General features: G+C 41.0%; 1 protein-coding gene across 3 annotated transcripts in view; it reads right to left on the bottom strand.

Moving 5' to 3' along the window:
• Arhgap20 (Rho GTPase activating protein 20) overlaps positions 1-27649 on the bottom strand; it is an 88016-nt gene that overhangs the window by 43696 nt on the left and 16671 nt on the right. For 2 of the 3 annotated variants that reach the window (XM_060373813.1, XM_060373811.1), the window contains one exon: positions 27068-27150. In XM_060373813.1, the coding sequence (XP_060229796.1) occupies positions 27068-27150 (83 nt within the window). Of the gene's footprint in view, positions 1-2030; positions 2195-27067; positions 27151-27649 lie in introns of all 3 variants that reach the window. The other variant, XM_060373815.1, reaches the window with a different exon arrangement.

Raw genomic sequence — 27649 nt, 5'->3', positions numbered from 1 at the left:
AAGCTATGACCTTAATCTGAGCCTGGATGGGTTAGGACAACTTCTTTGAGGACCCAGAGTATTCAAGAATGGGCAGGCAGATCAATAAACACTGAGGGGCACACCAAGGAAAGGATGTGTGCCATGAAGACCACATGGTCTACTAACAGGGACTTTAAGGAAGGACTAGATTACAGGACTTGGTTAGGATATTTTCCCAATTTATAAGAATCTTAGTTAGACATTATGTCAAAGCATCAAGGGCTTTTAGGGCAGGGTGCTGTGTCTGTGACATACTGAAGAAAACAGAGTAGGGCAGCTAGGGAGAGGAAAACCATTAGGAAGCTGCCACAGGAACCTCAGGTAAGAAATGCACACTCAGCAATGAGGAGAAAAGGGATGGAAGAAACTCATTTGAAACTGAAAAGCTTCTGTAAGGCGAAGGACATGGTCAACAGAACAGAACGCCAAACTACAGCCTGGAAAAAGATCTTCACCAACCCTACTTCTGACAAAGGGCTCATATTTATAACCTACAAAGAACTCCAGAAATTAAACACTAACAAACAAAAGAATTCAATTAAAAAATGGGGTACAGAGCTAAACATAGAATTCTTAACAGAGGGATCTTGAATAGCTGAGAAGCACTTAAAGAAATGCTCAATGCCATCAATCATCAGGGAAATGCAAATCAAAACGACTGACTCTGAGATTCCATCTTACACCTATCAGAATGGCTAAAATCAAAAACTCAGTGACAGTACATGCTGCAGAGGATGTGGAAAGGGGGAACACTCCTCCATTACTTGTGGGCGTGCAAACTTGCACAAGCACTTTTGAAATCAATTTGGAGATTTCTCAGACAATTGGGAACAGCCCTGCCTCAAGACCTAGCCATACCATTCCTGGGCACATACCTAAAAGACGCTCTATCATACAAGGACATTTACTCAGCTATGTTTGTAGCAGCTTTATTCATGATAGCCAGAATCTGGAAACAACCCAGATGTCCCTCAACCGAAGAATGGATAAAGAAAATGTGGTAATTTACACAATGGAATACTACTCAGCTATTAAAAACAAGGAAATCATGAAGTGTGTAGGCAAATGGATGGAACTAGAAAAGACTATTATGAGGTAAACCAGACCCTAAAAGACACACATGGTACGTACTCACTTAAAAGTAGATATTGGCTTGTAGGAAAACCACCCTACAATTCACAGACCCAAAGGCACTAAGTAACAGGGAGGGCCCAAGGGAGCATGCTTGAGTCTCACTCAGAAGGGAAAATAGAATAGGCAGCATCAGTAGTTAAAGAGACAGAACAGGAGAGGAGAGGGAATATGGAGGAACACAGGGTAGGGAAACAAGAGTGGGGAGAAAATATTGGGAGAGGAGGATAGGAGGACAGAGGGCTTGCAGAGAAAAGAGAAACCGTGGGATGGGCATTTCTGAGGCAAACTGGAGACCTCAGACGGGGGGGAGAGGGGGCTCTGGGATGATATGGGGTTGTCTCTAGCGGAGACTCCTAGCAATGGGGGACATGGAGACTGAAGTGTCCACATCCTAGCCAGGTGGGATTTCCAGTGGAGGGAGGAGGATACCAACTCATACACAAAACCTTCAATCCAAAATTTACCCTGCCTACAGGATGTTCAGGGATAAAGATGGAGCAGAGAATGAGGGAATGGCCAACCGATGACTGGCCCAAACTGAGACCTACCCCATGGGACAGAACCAACCCCTGACACTATTAATGACACTACGTTATGCTTGAAGACAGGAGCCTAGCACAGCTTTCTTCTGAGAGGATTCCCCCAGGAAAGGATGGAAACAGATGCAGAGAGTCCCAGCCAAAGTTTGGGAAGAGCACAGGGAGCCTTGTGGAAGAATTGGAGGAAGAATAGAAGGACCCAGAGTGGACAGGAGCTTTACAAGAAGACCAATAGAGCCAACTAACATGGGTCCTGGGGGGGAGGGGAGGAGACTGAAGCACCAATCAAGGACCATGCATGGACTGGATCTAAGCCCCCTACACACACATATGTACCTGATGGGCAACTTGGTCTTCTTGTGGGCATCCTAGTAAGGGGAGCAGGGGCTGTTTCTCACATGAACTCTGTTGCATGCTTTTTGATAACTTTCTCCTGGTAGGACTGCCTTGTCAGGCCACCATGGAAGAGGATATGCTCAGTCTTGAGGCAACTTGAAGAGCTGGGGTGGGTTAGAGGAGTGAAAGTTAGGTCAGCAGAAAGGGGAAATGAGGCAGGTGAGGATTGGACCAGGAAGAGAGGAAGACAAAGATGATGGTTGGGATGTAAAGAAACAACTAAATAAATAAAGTTAACACTTAAAAAAAGAAAATACATTTTAGAATTATTAAAATATACACCATTGAAGCTAATTAGCTGTGAGCATAAAATTAAAATAAGCCTTAATTATGTCTTGTCTTTACTCAGCTTTTCTTTTTTATCTTTTGCACCTTGTTGGGCATTGAACCCAGGGCCTCGTGCATGCTGGCCAAGTGCTCTACCACTGAACCATGTCCCCTGCCATCTGTTTACTCATTAAGGAACAGTAGTCTCACTAAATTCCCCACAACAGCCTTGAATGCACTGTCATCAAGACAGTGCCAGGACTCACACTTATATTTTGTGTAGACCATACAGAGGTATCAAAGATTTAGCACACACAGTTTAATACTCTCTCTATCAGTCTCTATGTCTACTATACTTCTGGGATCATGTGCACCACACTATACTTCTTCAGGGTTCCCGGAAAGTACTTAATCCAGTGATTTTTGCTTAACTATTGTTTTTAAAAGCGCATCTAATTTTGACTTCTGTCAGAAATTATAGCAAAATACACATTTTTCATATTTATTTGTGTATGTGTGTGTGTGTGTGTGTGTGCGCGCGCGCGCAAGCTGTGTAGAATATGTGTGTGGGAGCTAGAAGTTAAACTAAGCATTTCTTGGGAGATGTCCACTTGTGATTTGTTGCTTTGAGAATGCGCCTCTCACTGGGAACTGGGCTCATCACGACCTGGGAGCCCACCTATCAGTCTGTGTGGCCAGCAGGCTAGGAACCTTCCTATCTGTACCTCCCCGGTGCTGGGGTTACGAACATGCAGCATCTTCCCAGCCTTTACACTGGCTGGGGATCAAACTCAGGTCCTTGTGACTGTGCGGCAAGCACTTTACTGACTGAGCTCTTTCTACAGCCCTTGTATTCTGATCGCTTAAAAATGTAAAATTCATTAGTATTTACAATATGCATGGTGTGCAATTATTACCACTATCTAGTTGTTAAACACTTGTATCACTCCTAAAGGAAAGCCTGTGGGTCTTAAGCATCCGGCCCTTGTCAGCCCTGGCCTGGATTTGCCTACTTTGCATGTGTCATGCTGTCCTGTATGTGTTCCTTTCTGTCCCCCCTTCTTGAGGCTAACGTTAAGAGTTTCAAGATTCATACTGTAGCTTGTCTCAATGCTTTTTATTGCTATGTGTTCCACTGTGTGGATATACTTTAAAAATAATTAGCTAAGGAATACTTTGGTTGTTTGAACCTTTTAGCTAGCATTTCTGATGCTCCCATGTCAGTTTTCAGCGCTGAGTATACTGAAGACTAGATGGTAACTCTATATTTAACTTCCTGAAATACCAGCAGACTTCAGCACAGGACCTTTCCCACTTTACACCCCACCAGTGATGGTTGACAGCCCCTCTTTTCCTGCTTCTTACATTTTAAGGGTATGCTAACTAAAAAGACGCAATATATACATCAGGGCCTCATTACTGCTTCTACAGTTTGTAAAGGACCCCTTAGCTGGACTCTACTTATTCTTGCTGACTCCTTTCTTCAATCTGCATTTAAAATTTCTACCAAACTGAAGATTCTAAATGTATGGTGCCAGTCATCGTAGAATGCAAACTGTCTAATAAGGAAATGCAACCTGGTTATGGCATGCTAAGTTTACAACTCTCTGTGTCGACAGTCTTCGGGTGGCATCCCTGCTGAGCTGTTTAGAATAAATGAGGCTGGAAATAATTTGAAACAAAAGAACATAGCTATTGAAATGATGCCACAAAACCACTATTGATCCCCATCCATAAACCCATTTATGGAACACCTGTCACCAGCTTGAATATTTCAGTAATAAAACAAAACCTGGAAATCTAGTTTAAAGCATTTGTGTCTTACTGATGGGTGAACAAGCAGGTGGTGATGCCTCTTAGTAGTCATCATTGTCATAAAAATCACATTCGAGTTACTAAAAAACCCTATACAGCTAATTACACCATGAAATGATAGTGTGCCATGTACGAATGTATGTATTATGTATGTATGAATGTATATCCAAAGTAACTAGACAACATAATGAGCACAGCATGAATTTTGCCTTGGATTATGAGAAAAGAGCCTAGAGATAATGCTAATATCACAATCAAAATGAACTCAGTTAGGATAAGGGCTTGGAAAGACAGATGAAACAATGTTTGCATAAACAGAATGAGCAGAACCTTTAAGGGCAAGAAATATAGAGAAGTGCACTTTTATCAGCAAAATACTTATTAGAGTATGTGGTGCCTATGAAAACATTTAATCATCAGTATATCATATACTGAGTACATTAACAATTATATGATATGAATATTTAAAAGTTAAGGAACACAAACAAGTAAAACAGTATAGCAAGATAAAAGAAGGAAGTGAAGGACAGATGGTCACCAATAAGCAGTTACACTAACAATGTCAGACCCTCCCACCCTCCCACACAAGAGTATTTCCAAAGAATAAAATGTGAAATTTCTTCATAGCCTGGACAAAGAAGTCCACTTAGAGTCCAGGGCACTTACAAGACATTCGTGAGAAAAGCTGTTGTGATTGGTGTCTCTAACGCAGTAGTTCTCAGCTTTCCCATTGCTGTGACCCTTTAACACAGTTTGCCATGTTTTAGTGAAGCCCAACCATAAAATTATTTTGTTGCTACTTCACAACTGTTATTGCCTACTATTGTGAATCGTAATGCAAATATCTGTGTTTTCCAGTTGTTTTACGATAGGCCACTGAGATCCTAGTTTGATCCCCAAAGGGATCATGAGCCACAGGTTGAGAACATATTATACACAAAGACACAGCCCACTTACCAGAAAGAAACATGAATTACATGAGTGGGTAACTGCAAGAATGGTTCTATTGGAAAATGAAAGAATATGAACCAGGTAAGCCTCAACCGAGGACTGGAGGAAACACAAAACAGATTCTGTTACTTTTAGTGGCGTGTTGACTTCAAAATGCCATTTGTCCCCATTGTGAACTAAGTAAGATTAATGTGGGTCATCGTGAATCAGAGAATGCCAAACACTCTCAAGCTATTAAGCAACTTATGTATGTACTGACTACACGGCGATGGGGCCACGTTAGACTATTTACTGATTTAACAATAAGACAGGTCACTCACTTGTTGACTAGATTCTCTACTGAGTGTGTGGGTTCAGGTAACAATTAAATAATGGCACATGGAAAAGAAGAAAATTAGTCATGCTTCAATCAGAGTCATTCTGTCCGTAATTTCTGGATATCCTATGGTCCTGCAGAGCCTGATGCAACCAAGGACCGTGTATGGAGAAGACCTAGCTCCCCTGCTCAGATGCAGCTGATTGGCACCTCAGACTCCATGTGTGTTCCCGAGTAAGGGGAGCAGGGGCTGCCTCTGTCATGAACTCAATTGCCTGCTCTTTGGTCACTTGCCCCTGGTGATGTGGTCATGCCAGGCCACAGAGGAAGAGGATCCAGGCAGGCCTGATGCAATTTGATAAGCTATGGGCAGATGGCAGAGGAGAACTCCCTCTTTCAGTGGACTAGGGGAAGGGCATGGGGGGGAAGGAAGGAAAGAAGGGAGGGTGGAGCTGAGAGGAGTGGAGGGAAGGGGCATCAATTGGGATATACAATGACTAAATTGTAAAAAATAAAAATATTAAAATGCTCCCTGATAATGTCTTTAAGTTTTCTTTTGAGGCAGGTTTGCTGTTATGTTGCCAGGCTGATCCTGGAATTCTGGGCTCAAATGCTCCTCTTGCCTTAGTCTCCTATGATGCCAGGACATGATAAGTGTGTGCCTTTGTGTCCAACCAACAACTTCTCATTAGAAGATTAAGAAATACAAGTTACAAAGACATTAGGGGAGAATGCTACTGGAAGTGACTTAAGCTATCCATGACCTTCAGCTCATTTATGGCAAAAGGTCAATGTTTAGTCAATATGTAAATGAGTTGACTCAATTAGCTGGATAATAGTGGAAGAATGAGGTTGGCACGAAGTTTTAACTACTTTCCTGTCGCCCAAGTCTCACCCAGAGCTTTTCAGAGAAAGGAGGCACCTCATGGGGAAGCTTGTCTTCATGGTTTCACTTTGTAGTTTTAGTTGCCCCCAAACAACTGTATGGAAAATTCCAGAAATGAGGGGTTCCTGAGTTTGAACTACATGTCATCTGAAGTGTGAGAAAACTTGACTCTGTCCTGCCTGTATTTACGCTATGTATCTTTAGTCACTTTGCTTTGTTTTCAGACTGATGGCTCAGGATTTCAGTGTTCAAGTGACCTTTGTATAAAAGCTTGATACTGTTTCACGATGCCCATGTCATTCATTGCCCACACAGATGCACTATCATTTCACAATATCACAAGATAAGTACGGACAGAACAAAACGCATTTTTAAAGACTGCGTTCACATAGCTTTTATTATAATGTACCGTTGTAATTATTTTTAGCTGTTGCCAATGTCTTGCTATACCCAATTTATGAATTAAACTTTATCATAAAGATCTGTTAGTGTATTGTATAGTAGCAGCTTGTAAAAAGGAGGATAGCTCACAAAGGTGGCAAGATCTTGTTCTATGGGGATATTCCTGCTGGAGCTTGAGGATGTTTGATGATCAATCAAGATTTGGAATTAGCAGCTCCGTGGAGGTAGAGATTAGGAATCTGGCTTTTGAAATGTTAATTTAGTTATCAAAACAGGTGATTTAAGAACTACAAAAATATATTGGTTCATATAGGCTAAGGAGAGAGGGAGAGAAGGTTCAAGTACTGAGCTTTAGGACACACTGATCTTAATATTTAGAAAAGAAAGGCAAGCAACATCCACAAAGTAATGAGAAGTCAAGCCAAGAGTGGATGAGACTAGGCTGTCTATTGCTGATGAGCACTGGAGAAGATACTTTAACTACCAGACCAAGCACTGTGGTAATCTCCAGTGTCCTTGCAAAGAATAATTCTGATGGGCCTATATAAACCAATTACTTCAATTTATGTTAACATCAAATTTTCATTCACTGATGATTTTAAAATGCCACTGCATACAAACTTTGGAAAAATATTAAGTTATCAAACAAAATTAGAAATATATAAGATAGGTTTCCAAATATAGGAGGAATCCTAATAAAATGGTTTAAGCTATCATTTAATAGATTTGCAACATTTACACCCATGCAACTCCAACACCCTATACTGATATCCACATGGGCGGTATTAGTTGCACTAAATGAGTTAGTATAAAAAAGAAGGGGCTGGAGAGATGGCTCAGTGGTTGAGAACAGGAACTCCTCTTGCTGAAGACCAAAGATTGGTTCCCAGTACCCATGTTGTGAGGCTCATGCTTGTAATTCCAGCTCTGGGCAATCCAAAACCCATGACCTCAGTAGGCATTTTACTCTGGTGCACATACCTATATACATGTACTTACTTTGAAAGAATAACAATACTTTTTAATTAATTTTTTTATTTATCACAATTTATTTACTTTGTGCCCCAGCTGTAGCTCCCTCCCTCTTCTCCTCCCATGCCCTTTCCCAGTCCATTATTAGGGAAGGTCCTTCTCCCCTTCCATCTGACCCTAGCTTATCAGGTCTCATCAGGACTGGATGCATTATCTTCCTCTGTGGCCTGTTAAGGCTGTCCCCCATCCCCCAGCAGGAGGTGATCAAAGACCCAGCCACTGAGTTCAAAAGAGACAGTCCCTGTTCCTCTTACTTGGGAACCCACTTGGACACTGAGCTGCCATAGGCTACATCTGTGCAGAGGTTCTAGGTTATCTCCATGCACAGTCCTTGGTTGGAGTATCAGTCTCAGAAAAGGCCCCTGGGCCCAGATTTTTTGGTTCTGATGCTCTCCTTGTGGAGTTTCTGTCCCCTCCAGGTCTTTCTATTTCCCCCTTCTTTCATAAGATTCCCTGCATTCTGCCCAAAGTTTGGCTATGAGTCTCAGCATCTGCTTCGATACCTTGCTGGGTAGAGTTTTTATATTAAGAACTTATTTATTTTAAAGAAGGAAGAAGACATAAAATTGGGAAGGATATGTGTGTAGGGTGATCTGGTAGTCCTGGATGGAGGATTTGGGAATGGTGTGATCTAGAGACACTGGATTCAGTTTTAAATTATCTGAGAATAATGAAAATAAAAAGAAATCATACCACACAGCCAAGTTTATTTCATCTTATGAGGGCATAGTTGGTTAACATCATCATAAAATCAATAAAATGCAGTATTAATAAAGAAATAAATAATACGATCATCTCCATAAATGCATAAAAGGTTTTTAAAAAAGTTCAACAGTCCTTCATGATAAAAGTTATGAAGAAACTAAGAATAGACAGAATATATCTCAACATAAAAAAAACTAAGTGTGATAAAACAAGCCATTATTTTATTAAGTGGGAGAAAACACCATTTTCCCACAAATCTAGAATTAAGTTAAGGGCATCTCATCATTTGTTTCTTATTCAATATATATATAGTTCTTGATATCTTACATAGAACAATAAGAAAACAAAGATATAAAAAGAAAACAAAAAATTGCAGATGACATGGTTCAATTATTAAAAGATCCACGGCTTTCACCATAGAAGTTCTGGACGTAGTAAATACTTTTAGTAGATTTGTGAATACAAAATTCACACACAATATAAAACTTGCTGAGAACAAAAATCATTAAAAAATAGCCCCTTCATAATAAACCTAACTGAGGAAATGAATACTTTTACAAGTAAATCTTCAGTGAGCTGAAAGAAGAAATAAAAGATGGAAAAACCTTCCATTATCAGAATTAATACTATGAATATTGACTCTGATAACAAAAGTAATATACAGAATCAAAACAATATACATTAAAATGTCAATGACATTCTTAGCAGAACTAGAAAAAAACAATTCTAAAATTTGAATGGAAACACAGAAAACTGTAGAAATATTAACAGAAAGAACCCAGATGTGGGAGCTTGGAACCAAACTCAGGTCCTTTGCAACAGCCATAAGTGCTCTTAACCATGCAGCCATTTCTCCAGTCTCCATATTTCACACTTCTTGAGAATTATTTTTGGCCATCAGTCATGAGGAATCATCACATTAAAATCACCACTCTCAAAAGTGGTGACATTATGCTGACATTATGAAGAGTTTAGTCACAGTGACCATACAAAGTGAAGTATCAGGTGATTTAATTTCTATTTTACCCAACTTTTAAAAATATTAATAATAAGAGAATAATATAATACTTTAATGATTGCTGGTGAAGATTAAGGTGTGAGACCCAGAGGTTACAAGCTAGAGAAAATAAAAATCAGTAGTTTGACTAGAAATTTTTCACAGTGATGCATCACAGAGATGACACCATTCTCTTAACAAAGCAGAAAAAGCACACATTGCATCTCTGTTGGCAGAACTGAGCAAGCACACACGTGGGTCTGTCTTATTTCCAGGCTCTGGCCATATAGCTCAAAGCCTAAAGCCTAAAGCAGTGCCCCCCCATCATTCTCTTTCTCTCTCTCTCTCTCCCTCTCTCTCTCTCTCTCTCTCTCTCTCTCTCTCTCTCTCACACACACACACATCAAATATAAACACACACATCAAATATAAAAGCAAATGCAGTCTTTGATTTAGGCTAATTTTGATTAATTACTGATTTCCAGCTGCATCTATTTTCCTGCTATTGTCATGATTTTACTTTTCCTAAGAGTTGAATAAAATTCCACGGAGTATGTATAGCACATTTTCCTAGTCCATGCCTCCACTGAATGGACATCTAGCCTGGTTCCATTTCTTAGCTATTACCAGAAGCATAGCAACAAATATGGATGTGCAAGATTCTTTGCGGTAGGCCTTAAGAGTCCTTTGGGTATATATGCAGGATTATATGGGGTAATGGGATGAGAATAGCTCCAAAGGCTCATATGTTTGGATAAGTCTCTCTCTCTCTCTCTCTCTCTCTCTCTCTCTCTCTCTCTCTCTCTCTCTCTCTCTCTCGTGTCCTCTCTCTCCCTTCCCCCTCTCTCACGGTTGTGTCTTAAGATATGAACTCTCAGCTATTTCTCCATCATCATGCCTGCCTGCTGCCATGTTTCTAGAGCGAGGGCCATGGACTCTAACCCTCTAACTGTAAGACTCCCGAATAGACTCCTTCAGTAAGTTGCTTTGGTCATGGTGTCTTAGCTCAGCAACAGAAATAATTGTCACAAAAATCTAGGCATTGTGTGCGTTTTTTAAATATTTTTCTCTCTCTTTTAAAAAATAAGATTTACTTATTTGTTTTATGCAGTTGAGTGCTCTATCTGCATGTACACCTGCAAGTTAGAAGAGGGCATCAGATCCCATTATAGATGGTTGTGAGACACCCTGTGGTTGCTGGGAATTGAATTCAGGACCTCTGGAAAGGCAGCCAGTGCACTAAGCTATCTTTCCAGTCCCTATGCACTGTGTTTTAAAAGAGAAAAGAGTCAGATAAAAATGTCCTTTTGGGACTCCCAGTATTGGAGGGCACAACATACAATATAGATTGAACAGACCTAATCCAAAAATCTGAAATCCAAAATACTCCTGAATCATAAACTGTTTTGAGTGCCAAAGTGATGTTAAAATTTCACAGCTGACCTCTTATGAAAGTAGTAAGACTAAAGCCACTAAACAATTATCTTCAGGCCGATAGAGATAAGGTATGCATAAAACATAAATGAATTTTATGTTTAGAGCTGTGGTCCAGCCTCAAACATTGGATTCTTTCAAAGTTTCAAATCGACAATGCTCAATATCTTTCAGAGTCTGAAAAGGGTAATTTTTTTTTTTCCTCAAGAATTTCTACCTGCAGTAGAAAAAAGAAAATGGAGGACAATGCATACAGAAAGTTTCCTTATGTCCCTACTTTTTTCAGAGATTTTAGTTTGTCAGTGTAACTATATTTCTCATTTCCCATGACAACCACCTAGCCAAGGCTTAGTCGCTCCCAAGGAAAGGCTTCATCTGCCTTAGGACGGTGGCTATCAAACTTTCATCTATATGAGAACCACAGACAGAGTTTCTTACAGTACTGTGTGTGTTCACTGTTCATGGCAGTTTCGGTTCAGTACGGGGTGGGGCCCTGACACCGGCACTGGGCTGCCAAGTGATGCTGCTGATGCTCCTGCTGATGCGACCACACTCTGGACCATCGCTACTCCGCCTCTTTGTTCATAGTGTAGAGTACTTCCCCATTACTGAGGAGCCGGAAGAGAGCACTATTGTGACTTACAGGCAGAACCGTGAGCAAATACATGAAGTCACGGGTGAAAAAGGAGGACTGAGGACTCTTTGGTCAGCTTCTCAAAGGGCTCAGGTCTCCAGGCTTAATCTAGGGGTGGCTGGAAAGTGTTAGCAGGTCAGCATCTTTCTTCACGCTGTCCTCGTTAGATCTCAGTGGTGGGGAGCCCACCTATCAGGCTCACCGGCAGCAGCCTTTCACAAGCTCCTACACTAAGATGCACATGCAGTAAGATGTTATTTCTAGGGGCGCAAACTTCCTAGACAGATATCCTGACCTCTCTACCAGTTCTCGGAACTGAAAGAGTTTACTCACATTTTTAATGAGCTAGAGAACAAACAAAAACTATTGTTATTCACTACATGAATGCTTTGTTGCTTGATCACACTGGTTTCTTTGCCATCTACTCTTCTATGTCCATATGTGAGATACATAAGCATTCAGCCTCACTCTGAACTTTCCCTTCATAAAATCAAAGAGCTATGGAGAGATCTTAAATACCTTAGAAAATCTTTCCAGTTAAAAAGACGAATATCGTACCCTTGTATTTCTGGGCTCATGTCTGTATTTTCAAGAGGCCTCTTTGCACACTAGGCAGAAAGTTTGAAGTTCTAGTCTTTTCTATGACACAACTTTCTTAGGGTTACTATTGCTGTGGTGAAATGTCATGACCAAAAGCAAGTTGAGGAGAAGGAAGTTTATTTGGCTTATACTTTCACATCCCAGTCCACCACTGAAGAAAGTCAGGACAGGAACTCAAACAGGGTTATAACCTAAAGGCAGCAGCTGATGCAGAGGCCATGGAGGGATGCTGCTTACTGGCTTGCTCCTCATGGCTTGCTGATCCTGCTTTCTTATAGACCACAGGATCGCCAGCCCAGGTAAGGCACCACCCACAATGGGCTGGGCCTTCCCCCATCAATCACTAAGAAAATGCCCTTAAGGGCTTGCCTACAGCCTGATCTTATGGAGGCATTTTCTCAATTGATAATGTGGGATTTGGAGTCAGAATTTAAATCTTGGAACTGTCATTTACTAGTTGTGCACTTTAACAATTAAACGCTGTGAGCCTAATGCTTTCTTTTATACAGATGAGAATAATTATAAAGTATTGTCTACTGAGGTTCAAATAAAGAAATGCGTTTACAGAATGTGGCACATAACAAAGGCACAAGAACTTAGGTTACTGACATCAAAAATCATGTGAAATTAAAAATCTTGCCCCCGTGAATGGGAAGTTCGGCACATGTTGTAATACCAACTTATAGACTGATAATTGCAAAGGAGGAAAAATTTAATAAAGCATGTGAGGTCCCCTCAGCTGCGAGCCCTGAAGCGATACAATGGAGGAGTGCACAACTTAGTCTCTGAAGCAGTTCTCACACTGGGTTATGCTGGAGATCTGCTCCTGGTTTCACACTGGGTTATGCTGGAGATCTGCTCCTGATCTCACACTGGGTTATGCTGGAGATCTGCTCCTGGTCTCACACTGGGTTATGCTGGAGATCTGCTCCTGATCTCACACTGGGTTATGCTGGAGATCTGCTCCTGGTCTCACACTGGGTTATGCTGGAGATCTGCTCCTGATCTCACACTGGGTTATGCTGGAGATCTGCTCCTGATCTCACACTGGGTTATGCTGGAGATCTGCTCCTGATCTCACACTGGGTTATGCTGGAGATCTGCTCCTGATCTCACACTGGGTTATGCTGGAGATCTGCTCCTGATCTCACACTGGGTTATGCTGGAGATCTGCTCCTGATCTCACACTGGGTTATGCTGGAGATCTGCTCCTGATCTCACACTGGGTTATGCTGGAGATCTGCTCCTGATCTCACACTGGGTTATGCTGGAGATCTGCTCCTGGTTTCACACTGGGTTATGCTGGAGATCTGCTCCTGGTTTCACACTGGGTTATGCTGGAGATCTGCTCCTGGTTTCACACTGGGTTATGCTGGAGATCTGCTCCTGGTTTCACACTGGGTTATGCTGGAGATCTGCTCCTGATTTCACACTGGGTTATGCTGGAGATCTGCTCCTGGTTTCACACTGGGTTATGCTGGAGATCTGCTCCTGATTTCACACTGGGTTATGCTGGAGATCTGCTCCTGATTTCACACTGGGTTATGCTGGAGATCTGCTCCTGGTTTCTGATGGCCAGTTGAGGCATGCACAGCTCCAGCACAGCTGTCGGGCACACTGTCACGACTCAGCCATCCCTCTGCCGAGTTCGCTCATCTTCTCAGGGTTGGTCAGGACACAGAACTGACCTTCATCTTATTTTCCCATCTTCATCTATTTTTCTTTTAATAAAAACCAGATAATTCCTAAATCCAAAAAGAATTAGTCCATTTCAGTGCCCAGGTGCACAAACCTAATCCTAAACTCGTTTTTATACAGTAAATAAAAAACACGTGTTTATCCAAGATGTAAGGAGAAAAACACTGGGACAAGACCAGCAGCAGTACAAGAATATCATACTCAGAATTTAACAAAAAAGACCCGTTAAAGACAATCAGTGGAGCTTACAAATTTAGTGAATTTTACTTCTTACTTTATTATAATATACAAATGTTATCCGAAGACAGTGTACAGTTTAAGAAAAATTGAGTTAACACTGTTATATTATTAATGTGCATGAAATAAATGAAATTGCTTTATAAATGAAATAAAGCAATTCAGCATTAATTTTTACAAATGCGACTCTAGATTTCAAACATATTAAATGGATAAGACAGTAGTATTATAAGGAAATACAAGGCTATGTAACTGATCACTTAGATGAAATGGAAAAGTCCTTAATAAGGCACATTACAGATTACTGAAAAAGAAGTGGTACAAATATTTTTGATACAGAAACTGAATGTATCACAGTCTTCCATAACACATATACACAAACCAGACCTCCAGGCCCAAGCAGCTTCTAAGGTGAATTTAAACATTTAGAGAGGTATACCTTCTACATAAACTCTTCCAGAAAACTGAAGGGGAAAGAATATTTCCTAAGTTATTCACAAAATTTCACACTGCCTTGATATCAAAGCCAAAGATGCTACAGGTAAAGAAAACAACAGAGCAATGTCTTAGAAATACAGACCTAAAGACGCTAAACTGACTCTTCAAATTGAAGTCAACAGTAAGTCATGAAAACAGCATTATGACATAGTAAGGCTTTGCTCAAGAATATACGGTTGCTTTCACGTAACATCAATGTAGTCTACGCAGTAAGGAAAAGAAAACGTCTATGACCATTCATATGGTGATGCTTAAAATGTATTTGACATAGCAAGACATTCCAGGAATGGCAAGGTTGCTTTCATTCTCTTACTATCAGAAAGATGTCTACTAATACCAGCCTCTCCTCTGGCCTGCAGACTCTGACTAAAGAAATCAGAATTTGAGGAGACAGAACTTTCAGAGCAGAGGGAAGCAGCACAGGGGTCTGTTCATGGGTGGCATAGTTAGTCTATGTAGAGTTCCATGGAACACACACACACACACACACACACACACACACACACACACCAAGCTCATAAGTGAATTTAGAAGTATTCTAGAATAAGAACACTATAAAAAGCCAAGTATGTTTCCACATATCTCACAGCAATGACTGCAGCCTGCACTGGACTGCAAAAGACTAGGTCAGCTGACAATCAAGCACTGATCAGGGAGAGGACAGAGAGGCCCTATCTCTCCATGATGGTTATTGGATATTCAGAGATAATGAGGGAGGGGCAGATATTATCTTCAGTTGTATACCCATAGATAAGCCCGCCGGGATCCAATGGATAACTCCAAACTCACAGTCAAACAGATAGCCCCAGTAGGTCACAAAGCAAAACAATAAACATTCAAAAATGAAATAAAAATGTTAATTCTTACCTACATTACTATCGGGGAAAACCTATCACTATTATCTCAGTAGTGGGGTTTTTGGAATTCCCAAATGGATTAACACAGTTACACAGATGATCGCTGGTCCTAAGGTAACCAAACAGAGATAAGGAAAAAAAAACCCTACAACAGTCAAGTTGAGGGGCCCACACACATGGACCTGAAAACATTTCAAGGCTCTTATTACTGGGGTAGTGTGCTTCTGGCACAAGGAGTATGGAGTACAGAAGGAGATCTATGCTGGACACTGCAAAATGACTGTGTGACCAAGGACAGGAGACTGAACAGGGAGAGGGCACTTTCCTAAAAAGTGTGGTGGGAGTAGCTGGATAACCATATGCAATGAACTCGAATATTGGTCGTCATTTTATATGATATACACAAATGACCCAACATTGACCACAGTCCGAAATGTAAACTTTTCTAGAATAGTACACAAAAGGATATCTTGACCTTGGGTCTCACAAAAAAGAAAGGACAGAACACAGCACAAAGGTATAAAAGAAGACAAGCAGTAAGCTGGACTTCATTAAAACTTAAAATCCGGCTCTTTGAAGAAGTGTCATGAGGGAAAAAGTAAGCAGCTTTATGTATGGAGCAAAAAAAAAAAAAATCACAAAGCATATGCTGAGCCAAAGACTGCACAGGGATTCTAAAGATAGCTTATCGGCATTGAATCAGTGGTAATAACTGTTCACAACTCCACGAGGTCTTAAAGTGTGGCTGCCTTGAGTGGGGAACTGAATCTATACTATTTCAGTATTTCTATGGCATTTCAGTGGCCATTATACTGGCTAGTACAGACTTGGAACATTTAAGCCTTTAAAAATCAACAATACTTCAAACATTTCAATGAAAATCACAATCACGACACGTAAACTAGCATTCTACCAAAGAAGAGACATTAAATAAGCTGATGAAAACATGCTCATCACCGTTAGTAGCCAGATAAAGAAAAACTAAATCGATAGATAAAATGACATCCCGCAGAGATAGCTCCACATTACAGAGACTGGCCATACCCAGTGCTGATGAGGATAAGTATGCATGTGGCCAAGTGGAGGCCGGAGTACGACTTTCCGGAGTTAGTTCTCTCCTTCGACCGTGTGGGATCCAGGGATCAAACCCAGGGCATCAGACTTAGTGGCAAGTGTTGTTACCCACCAAACCATTTTGTAGGCCCAAGCACAACTGCTTTGGAAAATAATTTAACAGTTTGTTAATGCATATACCTAATTTTTTAAAAAATGTATTATTTATGCAACATTCTGCCTGCACACCAGATCTTACAATAGATGGTTATGGGCCACCATACCATGTGCTTGCTGGGAATTGAACTCAGGACCTTTGGAAGAACAGTGAGTGTTCTTAACCTCTGAGCCATCTCTCCAGACCCCCATATATACCTAATTTACAATCCAGATATTACACTTGCTGATACTTACTTTAAAATGAAAGCACATGGAATGCAAGTACATGTAAAAAGTAGTGTATGAATGTACAAAGCAACTTTAACTGGCTATAAGCTGGAGACACCTCTCCTGTCTACCAGCAAGTTAAAAGGAGTAAATGATGGTAAACTCAGACTCCAATATTACTCAGTAGTAAAAAGTAGTACAATATTTTTATTAAAGTCTCAAAATAAAAAATAAAACTGTGACATCACACCGATCACTGATTGCCTAAGTATGGGTGGAGGAATCACGAGAGGATGGGGACAAAGGCACACACCCAACCTTTGGAGGTCATGTTATCTGACTGTGGCATTGGCTTCATGTTTGAGCAGCAAATTAAAATTCATCACGTTTCAGGTATGTGTGCTTTATTATATACAGCTTTTTAACAAATCTTAAGAAAAACAAAAATAAACCAATGAAGTCCAAAGAACACAGCAGAGAAGAAAGAGCAGCAAAGCTAAAGCTTGGATCTTAGAAAATATAAATATAATAATGTCTTTAGCTAAACAAAGATGACTGGAAATTATCAGTATCAGGAATGAAAAAGGCATGGTTAAAGCTCTTGCATACTTTAAAAACATCTAGGCATATTTTGCTTCAAAAATAAAATGCTATGGTTAATTTGATGACTATGATGAAGCAGACATATCCCTCGAAAAGCACAAATTACCAAAACTGACTTGGGAAAAGAACTGCATGCTTAAATAATTCTGCATAATAACCATTCAAGAAATAAACATAACAATTTAAGACATTTTCAGACAAGAAAACACAATGCCTACATGGCATTACTGATAAATCCTATTGAACATTTAGCAAGAAACAGTAGCATTTCCCTACCCCTTCAGAAAGAGGAGGTGGCCTCTTTCCTTGGGGGGGGGGGTCTCCTCACAGGGCTAATACGTGTGGCTTTCCTCACCTGCCCCCAAATCAAGTGGTCAGAGAAAAGTATGAGAGCAAGGAGAGCGGACATCAGTCTTTAGAACCTCATTTCAGTGCTGGCACGACTTTCTGCTAAACCTACTGGTTACACGGATCAGTTCTCACGCAGTGATGATGTAGACTGCCAAGAGGCAGAAGTCACCAGGGCAGGGGCACTATAGACACTGGCCGACAGAAACACACCAGAAACCCCACAGAAACAAATGTTCAGCCTTTTCATTGAGATTCCTACCACTTATTCTCAGTAGTACAACACACAGTCAGATATTTTAAGAGGTGCCCAAACATAGTAAAGGACATGGATTAAATAAAAAAAGATTATATACGTAGATGAAACATTTTTCATAAAATTTAAAAGCTAAGTTAAAAAGGGTTTATATATAAATTTAGAGCGATGCAAGAACCAGACATACACTTTCCATTCTGTAGGTTACGGAATTAGTGTGTGTGTGTGTGTGTGTGTGTGTGTGTGTGTGTACATGTGCATGCATTTGCACATGAGCACATACCTGCATATATGTATGTGGAGGCCCGAGGTTGATGTCGGTTACCTTTCTCACTTCTTCACCCGCCTTACTTTTGAGACAAGGTCTCACACTGAACCCAGAGCTTGCCGACTCAGCTGTACTAGCTGCCTAGCAAGCACCAGGGATCCTTCTGTCTCTGCTCTCTGGAGCTGTACTGTGCTGAGTACGGTTTGCAAAGGGGGTGCTTTACCAACTGAGCTACTGCTCCAGTCATCATTTGGGGGATCACTGGGGCTCGTGGGATTTAGCCTAGTTCCAGATACAGTGAGAGACCCTGTCTCGAGGGAATAAGGTTGAGAGCAGTAGAGTTGGATACTCAGTGTCTCTCTTGGTCTTCACTTGCATGCAGAGGTCTGTGTACCCATTACTCATGTATACATTGGGTGGGGGGAGAAGAAGGGAGGGAGGAGGGAAGGACAGCTGTGTCTGAGGTATCCTGTGTTCTCTTCTTCAACACTGTTTGATTTAGCTTTCTGCTGACCATGGTGACTTTTCCCCTAGACGTGTATGTAAGATGCTGTACTTCTTAACAAACTTGCTTGCCATAAGCTGATGGGGTATGTTAGGGCCCCTGGTCTCAGCTGTCTGCCTTCTTTGTTTTCTCATCCCTGGTCCTGCCCTCTGGCACCTTGCTGTTTGGGACCCTTATTCATGCGGGTTTGGTTCAGAAGAGAAAATAAATAGGCAAGCATTAAATCAACATACATTTGCCAGGCGGTGGTGGCTTAACCCTGCACTTGGGAGGCAGAGGCAGGCAGATCTCTGCGAGTTCCAGGCCAGCCTAGTCTACAGAGTGAATTTCAGAATAGCCATGACCACACAGAAAAACCCTGCCTCAAAACAAAACAAACCAACATACACTTAATTAGTCAAGATTTGTCCTTCCTTCTAAGGTTTTCCCCAGTACTGATTGTTCTATACTTCCTCAGGTTGCCATGGACTCTTACTCGGATAGGCAAGAAAGGAATTATGTATTTAATTCAACTAAAGTTTATGCACTGAACATACAGATTCTGAAGAGTAGAAAATATGGTCCTGTCACTCAAATGGGAAAGACAAGATCTACACCTATATCCATTAGATGTTAAGCTACTATGTGACTGGGGACCAAATGAGTTTACATATATTGACAGTATGTTTAACAAAGGCTTATGTTACAGCTATCATGTGTAAATTGCATTTTAAAAGGTTAGCTCATTTTTACAGGTAAGGAAAATAAAGCCCAAAGAGGAGAAACAGCTTGCCAAAGTTCTCACAGCTTGTAGGAAGGGAGAGCGCAAGCTGCAGGAAGGGGCCCAAGACTTCACTTAGTTTAAATCTATAACGTAAAGCCTCTCAATTGTGGCAGGTGTTCTTGGCTTCTTTCCGTCCATAGTTCTAAAGGAAAATCAACCATAAAATGCTAAATACTCTGGAGAACTTCAGTTTTAAGCTTCACAGGACAGCCTGCTCTCCCTGTGCACAGGTCAAGAAAGAGGAACTGGGCACCCACTGGTGAGGCGGTGCTCTGCTGGCACCAAAACAAAGGTGAGGCGCGTCGTAACTGCAGTGAACACATTAGCCAAGATGGAATGCAGAAATCAAGTGGATGTGCCATTCTGCAAGAACGGAAATAAACTAGCTCAGCCCTGCCGAAGTCCACTAGAACAAATCAAACCTTCTAAGGATGTCCTGGATTATACCCCAGGAAACAGCCCACTGTACCAGGAACAGAGCTATCTGATGGTCTATGAAAGGCTCCATCCAACAGGGGATCGAAGCAGATGCTGAGATTCACTGCCAAACTTTGGGCTGAATGCATGGAGTCTTATGGAAGAAGAGGGTGGGGTAGAAGGACATGGGGGGACAGGAGCCCAAAAGGAGACCGACAAAGCTAAAAAAAAAAACCTGACCCAGGGGTCCTGCAGAGACTGATACAGCAACCAACGACTATGCATGGAGAGGACCTAGACCCCCTGCTCAGATGTAGCTGATTGGCAGCTCAGGCTGCATGTATGTTTCTGAGTAAGGAGAGCAGGGGCTGCCTCTGTCCTGAAATCTCTTTGGTCACTTGCCCCTGGCGATGCAGTCTTGCCAGGCAACAGAGGAAGAGGATCCAGGAAGTGCTTGGTAAGATATGGGCAGATGGCAGAAGAGGAGAACTCCCCCTTTCAGTAGACTAGGGGAAGGAGATGGGGAGAAAGGGAGGGAGGGTGGGACTGAAGGGCATTGAGGGAGGGTGCTTCCATCAGGATATATAATAAATAAATTGTTAAAGAAAAGTTAATCGGGGAGACTCGTTCCAACAGCAGGACTGACTAAAAAGGAGGGGGTGAGTTAACAGCTCTCTGTTTCCCGACTGTAGATGCATTCTGACCCACCAGTTCCTCTTTTTAAAGACCCATCTCTGTATTAACCCTTATTCTGCCCATCACCACATTTGTGTTTGTGTTCTTGTTTCCGTAGCTCCTGACTTTTTTTTTTTGTTTGTTTGTTTTAGGTGAGCACCTATGGCTATACACATTCCTTCTGGAAGCTTCCTGGCTTTGTCTCAGAGGTTCTAGTAGGTGTGCCACCATTTCCACTTGCTTTCAGAAGTGTTAATATTTCCTCCTTGATTTCTTCAATGACTCATTCTTTGCACAAAAGTGTACTGTTTAGTCTCCAATGATTTGTGCAGCTGTGTGTGTGTGTGTGTTGTTTTTGCTTACTGCAGATTTCTAGTTTTATTCTATGATGGTCTGATAAGATACAAGGAATTATTTTTATTTTTTGGTATTTGTTAAAGATTGTTTTGTGGTCTTTAATGTGACTATTTTGGAGAAGGTTCTGTGGGCCACTGGCAAGAATGTGTATTCCCAACTGTTAAGAGAATATTCTCTAGATATGTGTGCAGTCCAGTCCATCTATGGTATGTTAGCTCTGGGATGTTCAGTTTTAGTTTGGAAGACTGATGCAAATATGAGTTGGGTACAAAGGTTTCTCACTGGGGACTATCTGACCTCTCATGCTTTTCAGTGTTTCTTCTACAAAATTGGGAGTGCCGACATGTGATCTAAAAAAAATGTTAAAAATTGCTTACAGGCATTCGGTGAACTGTTTCTATTGGGATGGTTGTGGCACACACCTTTAATCCCAGCACGGAAGGCAGAGGCTGGTGGATAGTTGAGTTCAAAGCTAGCCTGGTTTACAGAGCAAGTTCAAGAACAGCCAGGGTGACACAGAGAAACCCTGACTTGATAAACAATGGAACCATGCAGAGGCCTTCTTCAATATCCCTAATACATGATTTAGGAGCCTACTTCATCAAACAGGACAGCTGCTACCTCCGCTTGTGGATGACTTTAGTTCACTTGGGGGACATACTTCCATCCTCTGACTCCCAGTTTTTCCAATGACTTTATCAGTAAGGTGTGTTTGTTGGAGACATGAGACAGTGAGATCTTGTTTTTAAACTAAGTTACTGTTTGTCTTTTAACTCATGGGTTAGGGCTATTTCCCTCAATGTAATTATCGAGAGACCTCTGCTATCTCCAACAGTCTCTGTTTCTTATGTTCTGGTTGGATTAGCAACAGTTCTTTTCTTCCTTACCCCTTAGTACCAAGGCTTTTCGGCTCACTGTGCTCAACAGGATGATCCCTTCTGGCTCTCCGTTGTTAGTCCTCTTGTGAAATGTTTGTTTTCCTATGCTGTCTTTTTCCTTCTGTGTGTAGTATTACTTTAAGTATTTTCTACAGTATTTGGCTTAATTTGTATTTTTCTTCTGTTATATTTCCATTTCCTCTCAATTCTTCTCTCAAGAGGGAGAGAGAGAGAGAGAGAGAGATTTTAAGTGATAAACTTGCTGGATTAGAGATCTTGGTTGACAGTCACTTACTTTCAAAGGCTTGAAACAGTGCTTTTCTGGTGAGAGATGAGGCTGGTGAGAGATTTTTGTTATCTGCCATTCCTGCCTTTGAATGTATCTTGGTGTTTTTCCTTTATAGCTACCAATCACTGTTCCTTTGCTTTGTGCTTTTGAGATTTTGATCCCGATAAGTGGTAGAGCTGCATGCTGCAACCCTTTAATACAGTTCCTCCTGTTGTGCTGACCTAAAACCATAACATTATTTCCGTGCTACTTCACAGCTGTAATTTTGCTTACTGTTATGAATTGTAATGTAATGTAAATGATATTCAGGGTATCTGATATGCAATCCCTGTGAAAGTGTCTTTTGACCCCCAAAGGGGTCATGATCCACAGGTTGAGAACTGATGTGGTAGAGAATTTTTTCTCTACTTGTGCATATTTGGGTTCAAAATAGGTTTTTTTTTTCTCTCGAGGTTTGGGAAATTTTCTGCTAAAATATCACTGAATAAACTGTTCATGTCTCTAGATGTTTTTCAACTTTTTCTTCTGTTTCACGAGTTCTTAGGGCTGTTCTCTTAAGCCTGTTCCGGAGGTTTTAGAAATCTGCGAGTTCTGACCAGTTTTTGTCTTCACATATCTTAGAGTGGACTGTTTTCTTGGCCTCATTCTCTACCTCTGACATATGGTCTTCTTGGTTTACGAATGATACTCTTTTAGTGAGATTGCAGATATCTAATCATCTTTAGTTTTGGTGCTTAACAGTTGTGAGCTCTTGGAGGTGTCATTATAGATTACTGTCTCATTTCCCTGTGTGTGTGTGTGTTTTATTTGTTGTGTTTTGTGTATCTGTTGGGAGGACGTGTCCTCTGGGTCCCCTCTTTTAGTTTGTTTGGTTTTATATGGGTCCTCCTGGTAAGCTGTCTTTACTTGGAGTTTTTCCCTACTGCTATTTAGAAGATCACTGCAATGACAAATATAATGACATCACAGCAGGTGTAGGGTTGTTGACGTGTGGTAAGAGACACTTGTGTACTTCTCCTGTGATATCAGCAAGGTTTAGAGGCAGTGGAATAATGGTATTGATCAGGGAAAATGCAATTTATAGTAATAATTTTAGAGCTAAGGCTATTAATGGTGAATTATAAAATGAATTGGCAATGGGAAAACGGGGAAGAGTGAGTAACAATGAGATGAAAAGCGTATAATACAGGTATAATATATAATGTATCATAAGATGTATGAGGAAATTTTTTGAATAGGAACAGAGAAAGGACAATCATACGCACTTTCTGATGAATACAAGTTTAAAAATACAACGGAACAATTAAAGTAAGAAAGCAATAACAATAAAATGATAAAAAGAAACAATAAAATGAAATAGAAGGCATTATGACTCCAGTTGGTACAAGAAGGTTCTTTCCTGCTCTTGTCTTGTCTTTCCTACCATTGTCCACCGGTTGGAGGGTGGGGAAGATGGCTGCCAGTCCTAGTAATTCAGACACGTTACGTGCCTTTCCTGCTGAGAAGGTTTTTTTGTGACTAAGTCTGTGTTCTGCCAGAATCCCCTGAATGAGAGGCCTCTCACTGTAAGTTATAACCGCATCCCCGATGCTCTGGGGATTGTTCTTTCCATGCACAGAGCTTTCCCTGGGACTCTGCGTGGGCAGAGAGGGCCTGTCTGCCTGTGTTGACTTTTGTCAGGCCCATCGACTGCATCGTGACCCGCTGCACACTTACAGTGATCTTAGGCCAGTGGCCAGGGAGGTGACGATCTCCAGGCTCCTATGCCTCGTTCTGCTTTTGCCTGCACTGCCTGTTTCACTCCAGCCCTCTCTCTGTTCCTGCATGCTATGTGCACTAGCTGGCTACATTTCTGCCTCTTTGGGCTCTCATGCTGTCTGCCTGCTAGAGGACTTCCTGGTAGCTACAGCTGATTCTAGCCAAGCTCCAGTAGTATGGTACAACTGGCCACTCCTGTATTGTGGAAAAAAAAAAAAAAGTCCAAATAGACCAGTGGTTCTCAACCTGTGAGTCAGGACCGACTGTGGGGCTCATCTATTATCAGATATCCTGCATGTAAGATATTTATATTACGATCCATAACAGTAGCAAAATTATAGTTATGAAACAGCAATGAAATAATTTTATGGTTGGGGGTCACCACAACATGAGGAACCGTATTAAAGGGTTATAGGATTAGGAAGGTTGAGAACCACTGAATTATACTGTATCAGTGTTTTGTTTTGTTTTTTTGTTTGTTTGTTTTTAAGAAACAGGATCTCTCTAAAAACACCACCACCACTGACAACAGAACCCTAACTTCTTTCCCTCTGATTGCACAGATGTGGCTTCTGATCTGCCATTTACCTGCTTCTTTCCATTTGCAGTTTTTGACCTACCAAACTTGTTGGCTTTTTATTACATGAACCATCCATTTTTACATAAACACACATGGCTTTTTTTTTTTTTTACTTCTTTTTATATTGTAGAATGACATTTAAACATAACTATAAAATATTAATCAGAACCTAATAACAATAAGAAGACAAACCAGAGTGCAATTAATAAACTACGTGCTTCAGTATGGACATGTTCAGGCATGGCTATGCTGAGGCACAACAAGGGTTCAAATGTATATATTTAAATTTAAGAACAATAGGGTAAGCAACCCTCTGTTGAAACAAGCACCTCCAAATGTGCTACTACCAGCTGATTTTTTTTAAAATGGTTCAAAAGAATGCAGAGTATAATTACCTCCTGCTGCACAACCCAGCTGCCTTTCTGGAAAATGTAGTATCAGTGAAAATGCATAGAAACACCAGATTTCTATATAAAACAGTCAGGTTTTAGGTGTAAACAACATACACACTTTTTCTCTTCGTAAATATGACATTTGAAATGGATGCCAGAACTTTTCTTATCCTTTGCTTCGCTGCATGTGTCCTGTCTTAACCAGCTGTGCTGGCTGCCCTCTGCATTTCTCTGAAAACCCGACCAGCCACACAATTCCAAACTGGCCCCTGGAGGTTAGTTAGTATCACTAGAAAATGGAGTATTTGTGTACGTTTTCAGTACCTTACATCAATGCTATTATAAATGCCTGCCTGGGCTTGAAGAAGATGTCCACCTACTGACCCTGAGCTCAAGGCCTCTTTTAGCTGAGAACCCCGCTCCACTTTGAATCCACAATTGTCCAGTAGTAGATTTCATTTAAAACCCTGTAAAAATCATTTCTGTATGTGGAGATAGAGACAGCTGTACTGATAAGTACGTTCCTCTCTGTGCCCACCTCCCCTGAGAGCCGTCCTCCTGTGCTGCCTAGCTAACCAGGACCAAACTGTGATGATGTGGCCACTTTCCTTCACCCACACTAACGCAGGCATGCTAAATCAAATATCTAAAGTTGTCTACATATGACACTCGAGTACTTTACTGTTTTTTTATTTGGAAGAGCATCTTCCTAATTAAATTTTGATTAGGTTCCTGTTGAATAAAAGTAGTTTATCTTTCTTGATCAACCCAACAACTAAAAGGAATACATTTAGGGCACAGATCAGAAAGGACCTAGTTTGAGAAACAAAACAAACAAACAAAAAAGTGATCTAAGTATTTAAATATTCAACTAAATGGATTGGAAATGTATTCCTTCCACCAAAAGCTTCTGCTATGACCATACAGATTCTTTGTTAACTGAGAGCACTGCTTGTCAAAGCAGCATGGCTACAGACAAACTCCTACTTCACATAAAGGCCGCAGGGAGCCTCTTCATAGGGAAGGATGCACAGCTTCGTGGAGTTACCGTAGTTGACCTTTGAGCACAGAATTGTCCCTGGGTTAAAGAACTGAACGGATCAGGGACCCAAGAAGATGGGTCATTGGATAAAATGCTTCCCAGCACGAAGACCTGGGTTCAGATTCCCAGCGCTCGCATAAACAGCTGGTGGCCATGGTGGCCCGCGTGAACTGGCAAGTGCTGGGTTCAGAGACTACTGCGGTAAACAGGGTGATCGAGGCCGACACCCAATGTAAACCTCTGCCCCACCCCACAAACAAATGTATCTATGCTCACGTGGGACACACACACACACCTATACACACGTGCAAAAAAAAAAATCCCCAAAACCTTGAATTAGTGACTAAATATCAATTAAATTTGTACATATTATGAAGGACTTTCTTAAAATCCTCCTAGAAAAGTAATTAGATTTAATAATGAAACGGCCATTTTAATAGATACTTAGCCTGGTTTTCCAGTTTGAGGTTTACTAATTTACAATACTGTCTTTCACAACATTTTAAAGAGAATAATCTTAGCTTGGTTTATTTATTCATGACTGTAATTGATAAGAAATTACTGCATCCATGTAAGGGTACTTACTATCTGGTAGTCAACAGCAAGCACATTTTGGGGGGGTATCATGCAAACATTCGATTCTCAACCCTGGGATTTCTATTTAGCAAGCAAACATTGACCCTCCCCACTTGTACCTGAAAGCCGTGTGATATGAAAGTCACTGGGTTGGTGTTAAAGCAACTGGGCACATGCTCTACCTCTAAAATTGTCTATGGTCTTATTAAAAATATCACGTTATTAATAATTTTATTAATAGGAATTTTGTGGGAATCTAATCAATACGACATTACAAATTGCATTAGTAATTAATACTTTACAATAATTTTAATGACTAATTTTATTAATAATTATTTTACTAATGGGAAACTTTGTTATTAGGACATTATTAAGCAGGATATGCTGGTGCTGATAAACAACCTTCATGCCTATGAAAAGACTATCTGAAACCCTCATCAGGTGAGAAGAAATCCCCAGCACAGGCCAGCGGCAGGCGGTACAGACCAGCCTGGGACTCACCTGGTACTCGGCCGCTTCTGTAAGGCTTTGTCCAGGATAAGGGATGGGGCACTCCTCCTCCGTTCTGATAGCGTTTTCATTTTCTGTTGAGGAAGGAAAAAAATCAAAGTAATGACCAGGTGGCTTTGGGAAGGAAGTAAATGTTGGTTTTCAGTCTCATTAAGCAAATTTTGTGTTGACTGTCAAAGGGTCCTCAGCTTCCATTATGGATCTAAAGCTGCCACCTCTAAAATACCACAAGTACGAACACAAGGCACAGGCATTTTTTTATTGCCAGGGACTAAAAGGAAACCCCATCGCAGCCTTTTGTATAAATGTCAAATGCTAGAGCAGTACTTCTCAAGCCCCCCCCCAAGTCGTGAGCCTTAACACAGCTCCTCATGTTGTGGTGACCCCCAACCTTCACATTATTTTCATTGCTACTTCACAACTGTCATTTTGCTATTTTTATGAATTGTAATGTAAATATCTGATATACAAGATATTTGATAGGAGACTCCTGTGAAAGGCTTGTTCTATCCCAAAAGGGATCATGACCCACACGATAGATAGACATGAATCATTTTATTTATACTTCAAGGT

This window comes from Meriones unguiculatus, chromosome 1, assembly GCF_030254825.1.
Source record: "Meriones unguiculatus strain TT.TT164.6M chromosome 1, Bangor_MerUng_6.1, whole genome shotgun sequence".
Classification (NCBI taxonomy): Eukaryota; Metazoa; Chordata; class Mammalia; order Rodentia; family Muridae; genus Meriones; species Meriones unguiculatus.
The sequence above is the reverse complement of the archived record's forward strand: the minus strand, read 5'-3'. Positions and strand labels throughout refer to the sequence as shown.